Genomic DNA, 7,965 nt, shown 5'->3' with positions numbered 1-7,965 from the left:
ACTTCATCACCAATATATACGCTGTCTCTTATAAACATCTAGATGTGTATAAGAGACAGGTCTGACATCATAACGCCACGCCCACCTTCAGAACTTGAAGACAGTATATATATGAGCATTAACAGGTAAAATAATTTTTCTAAATTCTCAGAAATCCAACTATTAGGCCTATTTCATTACCAACTCCTCATTACGGGATGAAAATGGTGACTGTATTGCATTGTTAGTAAGGTTGGAATTTCTATAAGTTTCTATAAATTTCTACATGTTTCGACACGTATAGCTAATGTTGTCGCACCATTTTCTTATAGTTCAACTTCGCAATATGAAGATATGTCATGCCATACCACAGACACAGAGGAACTAGTACTGACGCTACAACGTTTGAAGCAACGTTTAGATCATGAAATCACGACAGCACTGAATGACGCTATTGCCTGGCAAGAAGCAAGCCAAGGTTTGTCCATAAAACATCACTATTTATAAAATATACTGTATTGTTGGTTGCGTGGGAGAATATGAACCTGTAAGTGCCGGGAAATTGCACTCTCATACAGGGGCGGATCTAGGGTCACTTTTAGTGGGGTGTCAGACTTTTTTTGCATAAGAAAAACCAAAAAATGGGGGGTCCGGGGTCCTCCCCCTGGAAAATTTTGATTCTTAGATGCCGGAAATGAGACTTCTGAGGTGTCTTTTAATGACATTTAAGTTTTTCAAAATTCAAGGTTTCCCCCTCTTGAAAACGGTCAGGTAAACTTTCTCATTCTTATTACAGTAAATAGGCCTATTTATGTGTGCATACGTACATTTGAAAAATTGAGTTGCTTACGTATTCTTTTTTCCATGAATGGATTACCCCAAAGAGGAAGGGGTGGGGGGTCCTCCCTGGGAAAAATCTGATCACTAGATGGCATGAAATGAGCTTTCCCGACTTATGAGGTGTCTTTTAATGAGTTTTAAGTTCTTTAAATATTAAGCTTCTCATTCTTATTACTGTAAATACTAGTAGCCCTACTATGTGTGTATGTACAGTACATAACAAAAATTGAGTCGCTGCATACATTTTTTTTTTTTTCAATAAATCGATGAACCCCAAATAAAACGGGGGTCGGGGGTCCTCCCCGGGAAAATTTTTGTTCTTAGATGGCGAGAAATGAGTTTTCCGGACTTTTAATAAAAATTCAAGGTTTTCCCCTTTTGTAAACGGTCAGGTAATTTTTTTTCTTATTCTTATTACAGTAAATAGGCCTGTGTGTGTGTACCGGTACACAGAGAATTTCTCCCCCAGATCCGCCATTGACTCATACCTTCAAAATCTCCCCGGTAATTCATATCAACAATATAATGAAAAAAATATTTTTCATTATACAATGTAGGGGGTGCGATTGCACCGTCTCCACACTCTCCACCCCCCCCCCCCCCAAAAAAAAACCCCTGCATCTTCCTCAAAATAATGGACCGCTCCAGAACCTTAACCCACGACCATTCGAAAAGTTCTATATTGGCTTAATTGCGTAAATGTGAACTTCAGTAATTCAATGTGCAGAAATAACTTGATTAAAAATGTCGTTTTACAAAATTGTTTAAAAACAGCTTTTTGTTCATGCATAGACACAGATGGCTTGGCTCTAACTGTTTTTCTGAGACAACTTCATCACCAATATATACGGGATGGTCAGGTGACTGTAACCGACCAATCATGGTTTTCGTTGTTAATTGAGAAAGCTCTATCCAGTAGTCTTCAGGCACATGATATTGTTATGGTACCGTATGTTTTTAAATTTTAACCTGTATTAGTGGTCTATACTTTGTTACATAATTATAATATATGCAGGCTTATAACTTAATTGTGTTTAGGCCTACAGTATATAAATGGTTTATGAAAGTTTGATGTCTCAGCACAATATCAAATAAATTTCGAATATTTTGCTTCCTAAGCAGTTACAATATTAAAAAAAGTACAGTATGCTTTGTAAAATCGCCATTATGCCAATAAGTAGAAAAGCGTATAGGCCTAAATAGAGAAAGAGTAGAGATTGTACCAAAAAAAGATATTAGCATGTTTAAATGTCTTCAAAACGTATAATATGCATGCACCTGAATTTTATTTTCTACGGTTTAATTCTTTATTCAGTTAATTTTTTTTATTTATTCTTAACATGTTCGTTTTCAGCTTTCAAAAGAAATTGAAGCATTGAAAATGAACACAGTTATTAAGGATGGACTCAGTGGACAAGCGCAAGTAAGTTTCCTTTGAAATGTTATTATGTCGATAGATCTACGGAAACATGAAAAGAGACAGCTTCATAGACAACTGCCTTCAAAATCATCACCCATATCGAAAATTATTATTTTTATATGAACCGATCTTTGTACGTGTAGATACACAACCTGTCACAAAGGACAGGCATTCCGGAAGTTTGTTTTTGCAGAAATACATCAACGGAATTGCAAATGGCATGCCCATCAGCTGGGTCTATGACAATTGTGGTCCGGCTTGAGGAGATTATGTAATTATGCAACTAAATCCTTATTGCAATGAAAACTCCCCTGCTTCCCGGTATCAGTGGTGGCGCTAGGAATTTCCTGACGGGAGGTCCGGGTTCCCATGAGTGTTATGTTATAGGGGCGAAAAAATATGACAACTTAGGAGTTTGAAAGGCTTATTTAATCAATTTTGGAGTCTACTAGTATGTACATTTTTTTCTCCTTGACGAATTATAGTTTTTCTCCCCAAAGGGTGGGGTGAAGCTGGGGGATGTGGCGGAACCCGTGCCTTGTATAAACCCAAACACAGAACCGACGTGTGTTTCATTGTGCAATACATGAGTATATCGCCGTATGCCTACATTTTTAAACAAGGGAATGGGGATTAACGCATTGCCCTAATTATGGTTATTTTCATTTGATTTAACAAGAACCTAGCCTTTTCTTACGTAATAGAATAATAAAACATTTAAACAACAGAAGGAAATACGTAACAAATGATGAACTGGTTCTTGCAGGAGACGATAAGTGTTGATACAGCAATCCAAACAGACGATGTGTTGGATACATACAGTATTAGCTCATTTGATAGTGAAATCAGGTACTAAATGTATTTTTGTTTTGTTTGATGTTTTTCATTTCATGACATAATTACATCCTATAATCTTCGTGTGGCAAAAACGAACACTCCTATATACAACGCAAATTATTACAATTGTATTTCATCACTCGAGTACTGAATATTAACTGAATTTTATGTTATTTCTTGTTTTCCACTATCCAGTGAACGGAATCTGTCCCCAGACTCCTTGCTTATCCCGGGGCCGAGACATGAACACATAAGTTCACAGCAGTCTGTGTACACCCCTCCTCACCATAAGCCGAAGAGAAAGCTGGAGGTTCCCAGTACGCTTCGAGGTAAGATCTTTGTATTCTGTGAGAAAACACATTTAGCTCAGTAGTTACAGCTTGTGAACCATTATCAATATTACATTATATTGCTACTGTGAAACAAGACAGTACCTTTCTTGCAAATAAACTTCATTCATATACCCTTCAATTGCCTGGTAATTAATTTATCCGCCGATATTTTAAAAATTACCTAAATTCAGACGTTTCTTGCATCTGTCGAGAAAATAATCTCTGAAATACCGCACTTCCTGAACACAAGCAAAAATTTGCATTACCAGATTTCTGGTGTCTGTATTTTTCTATTTCTGTGTTTTTCCAGAAGGTACTTTTGACAAGCTCTTTTTTCATGTTTCGTACATGGTATTTTGCAGGTGAAAGTGACACACATGAAGTACAGTCTCGCACTGGATGTTGCCCTTTCCTTAGCTGTCTGAAGAGGATGTGTTTGCATTAGTTAGCTTACAATTTATTGTTGGAGTACCTTGAATATTAAAATACACAAGATCATTAACATGCATGTAAAGCTGCAGAAGTTTAAGCACTGCTCAGTTATCTTGTCATTTGCATTTGATTTATAACATCTGGGGTAGATATAGGCCGTTACGTTTAACATGCTCTGTAATTAGTCAGTACAGTATTTCAATACCTGTACATTGCATCTATATTAAGCAACTCATCGTTCATAACTTGATGTGAAATAATGTTGTTCTAAGGTTATATTGTACGCGACGTTTATAGCAGAGCTGCAAGTATTGTAATCAGCTGAAATATATGTACATTTAAAATACTGGAGCAATAAAATCAAGACTACTGTAATTTTTCTAAAACATTTTCTTTTGTCTTTATTAGCACAAACAAGTTAAAATTCCTCTTTCGGAATTACTGTACTTTAAATAATTAAATTAACTGGTGAAACAAAAAAAAAATCAATTGACATAAGCAATGGACTGAGGAGAAAGAAATTAAACTATTATTTAATCACTCTCAGTCCACCCTCTTTTGGAATTACTGTACTTCTGTAAAATTCTGAAGAAAATATGTATTCGCTAATACATTTTAGAACTAGAGGCAACTGGACCCTTAAAATGAGACTGAATACTTTATTATCTACGCCTGGCAGTAAACAGAGCACCATAAGTAAGCTTATTAGTTCCTGCTGAGTATAAACAAATATACCATGTACATTCATTTAAAAATGGACCAACTAAAATAAAATATATTTAACAAAGTGTGTACAGTACTCTTAAATTTCTTGATTGGCTGTGTATTCAATAAATACTGTATGATTCTTTAGTATTTTCTTTTGAGTTGTAATATGTATTTAAATATAAACTAAAATATAATTTCATGATTATATTTCTAATTCCCTACACAATATTGATATTTTTTATGTTTGTGTAAATCTATTTCAGTGCATGGGTTTATTATTTCTTTTTTTTATAATTCAAACAATCATTCGATGTTAATTAAACATAATCATTGCATCTGTTGGAAAATATAGCAAATCACATTTAACTTCTTATGTAGCTTTAGCATATATATTGTTTGTTTTTTTTTGTCACATATTTATCAACAGTGTCTTTAAATTTGACTGATTCTACAGTAGGTATGACATGTTTACGATGCACAAAACACTATTTTTTCAAGGGAAGCTGACCTTTAGGAACTCTTCATACCTTATAGGGTGTTATAGGGAATGTATTTTTTCTTGGGATTAAAAGAGAAGCACCATAATCACTTCAGATTCAGGTTTGCAAGTGAAATCTTGAATACAGATTTTATTTCTCATTGTTCTTCCATTCAAAAATTATGCTAAGATACAAGACAGAATCTTGTGTTCATAAAACTAAATAATCAACATAAATTCTGCATACTTTCAAACTCCTGGGTTAATGTGTTAACTGATCCTTAAATCTTTACTACCATATTTATGTTTATTTCTAAACACCTAGTTATCAAATATATAAAGCATATGTAAAATGAACATTTTAAGTAGATTATCCTCTTGAAAACACTGCTTAGTATAAACCACTAACCAGTAATTAAGGTGTCAACTATATTTTATCTTTTTCAGTGCTATTTTTATTTTCTAAGCACCAGGATATTAATTACTGTATATAATGTAAAGCATATGATTGTAAACTCAATATTTTAAGTAGATTCTTTTCTTCCGCTTAATTGTTAGTTGAAACGACTAACCAGCATTAAAGATGTCACCTATGTTTAATCTTCTTCAGTGCCTGCTTTAGCAGTGCATCAAAGTCAGTTTCCTTGGAGGAAGAGCGTGTTCTTGTAGGCTCAACTGAGCCATTGTACCCATACTTTAATTCCTCTTCCTCTCTATGCATATTATCTAAAACAAAAAATAACAGCATTCATTATTATACAAATGAAGAAATAAACTAATGTCATGTGGTAGGAAATCAACCAGGCAAATGACTGGGATCTATTTAGGTGTGTTATAAAGACAAAATACTGTATTGATGAGTACTTATTTAAAATTGATGCTTTATCCACACCATCAAATCTTAGGTGTGAAGTGCCATTCACTGTTTTTTATAAACTGTTTATTTCATTTTTACAAATCTAAATCAGAAATTAAGGCTGGGCACCCATGCCTGCCATAATACCAGTACCAATATGTCCCTTCTTAACTTTTATGCGAGGGGCTGCACAATCAGGGGTGCCGGGAGCCAGGGGCCCCATGCGGGGAGAAAAAAAAAGTTATATGTATTTTTGTACATACTAGTAGACTCTAAAATTGATTAAATACGCCTTTGAAACACCTAAATTGTCAAAATTTTCAGTGGATTCGCCCCTGGACCACTTTCAAAACATTTTAAGCAATGTCCGACCACGCCCACATTGCTCTCGTCGGGGAAATCCTGGCACCACCCCTGTGCGCGATCGACTCAATTAAAATTGGACGTTAGATGAATTTGAAGACCACAAGAAGTGGAAACCTACCTCTCGGCAGTATGGACATGATGGACACTATGTTGATAGTGTAGTGTTTCGAAGTTGTAAAGGTCCGAATATCTTTTTAGCTGGGGCTTACAGTTTTATAAATAAATAAAAAGGTTGCAAGACTTACCCAAATCTGCATATGATGTTCTACAGAAATTGCGCCTGCCACCAAAACAGATTTCATACTTGGGAAAACTGGGATCCTCATTGCCAACTGTTAATGATGAAGAATACCATACAAATGCATGTCTAAATATCAGGCAGTCTGAATCAATAAAGCTGTTTAAAACCATCTTTCAAATCAATTTTTTTATGGTACCATGCGCAATAAACCTTGACCAATGAATATTGAAGGCCTGTAAAATTCTGGAGTCATTCAACACAGCTTATCTTTAGTGTCTGGAGTATTTTCACTGTATGCATATCAATTTACCAATTTCTGGCAAATCTTGGTATGTAAATATTAAACATGTTCCTTCTAATATGTAGTACATCAGATCAGGGTGGTAGACTGGAGGTGAGTGCCCCTCTCCACTTCATGTTGTCATTTTTAACCCGCTTAAAAGAATTAATTTTTAAAATGACAAGTTTCCATTGGAATAGAGATTTAGACATTCTACATTCTCAACTTTCATACCCCTCCCAACGACAAACATGCATTTTCTGTCGTGTGAACTGGGTAAAAGTAAATAACTTAAAACAGAGACAACACTTGCTTATACCAGATCCACACAAGACAGTGTGAATGATACAGTGTGTAAGTCGAGAACCATTAGCATGCGCACAGACTCATGGTAAATATCTTGGAAGTTTTACAGGCCTTTTCTGTAATGTCCATTGTTTTTTTACATGAATAATAAATAAGACGCATGCTAAAATTTCCATAGCCGGGAAATTGTAAATTGAGTAGAAGTACTAATGATATAATTAAGGGTTTAACTGTTTTACTAGGCCATTTTACATTATGTACAATTGCCAACAATTACTGAAATACAGTTGAACTTGCCTAAGTCGAATCCAAGGTCGACTTAGGCAACTTTAACTGTATTTTGATACACAACGCTTGACTGCCAAAGACGGAAATCTCCGTCTTTTGAGTATTATTATACAATCCGATATATAAGGAAGTTGTGGACCTGTGGTAGAAATTTCTGCAATAGATTCGTTTTGGGCCGTACATTTTTTAAATTTTGAAGCCTTCTTCGGTAATTTAGCCAATTCTTAGCCCAGGCCTTGCATATGTCTAAATTAATGCAATATTTTATGTAATATATTGAGTACAGATTTACAGAAATATATAAAAGTACAGACTGCATTTAGTGAATGAAGTCGGCAGGCCTAGACCTAAATATAGTAGCGTGTGAATGATGCGTCTATGTAGGCCTAGGCCTAGCAATGAAAATATGCAATATTCACACTTTTTAGTTGTTTGGGGGGGGGGGTAGCCAACCCTACCCCTGGGCTCAGTGGTGGGTATGTGTACAAGGTCGTGTGCAATTACACCAGTGTTCTTATATTTCATTTTTATCAATATGTGGATATCTAATAACAAAGCAATGAAAATATGCAATATTCACACTTTTTTTAGTAATTTGGAGG

General features: G+C 35.1%; 2 protein-coding genes across 2 annotated transcripts in view; one reads left to right on the top strand and one right to left on the bottom strand.

Annotated features, from left to right (window-relative positions):
- Positions 1-4,630, top strand: part of LOC117111013 — a gene marked incomplete in the record, with an annotated part of 8,831 nt that extends 4,201 nt beyond the window's left edge. The window contains 7 exon segments of the mRNA XM_033253872.1: positions 60-125; positions 312-457; positions 1,612-1,763; positions 2,174-2,242; positions 3,006-3,088; positions 3,272-3,405; positions 3,771-4,630. Coding sequence (XP_033109763.1) covers positions 60-125; positions 312-457; positions 1,612-1,763; positions 2,174-2,242; positions 3,006-3,088; positions 3,272-3,405; positions 3,771-3,853 — 733 coding nt within the window.
- A 196-nt stretch (positions 4,631-4,826) lies between these two features.
- Positions 4,827-7,965, bottom strand: part of LOC117111011 — a 15,443-nt gene continuing 12,304 nt past the window's right edge. Inside the window, exons 9-10 of the mRNA XM_033253871.1 lie at positions 6,494-6,580; positions 4,827-5,752 (exon numbers count right to left, since the gene is read on the bottom strand). Coding sequence (XP_033109762.1) covers positions 5,613-5,752; positions 6,494-6,580 — 227 coding nt within the window. The 3' untranslated portion in view covers positions 4,827-5,612. The remainder of the gene's footprint in view (positions 5,753-6,493; positions 6,581-7,965) is intronic.

The sequence above is a fragment of the Anneissia japonica genome, unplaced genomic scaffold (genome assembly GCF_011630105.1).
Source record: "Anneissia japonica isolate Jap-2015-1 unplaced genomic scaffold, ASM1163010v1 scaffold573_len2283161_cov171, whole genome shotgun sequence".
Classification (NCBI taxonomy): domain Eukaryota; kingdom Metazoa; phylum Echinodermata; class Crinoidea; order Comatulida; family Comatulidae; genus Anneissia; species Anneissia japonica.
The sequence above is the reverse complement of the archived record's forward strand: the minus strand, read 5'-3'. Positions and strand labels throughout refer to the sequence as shown.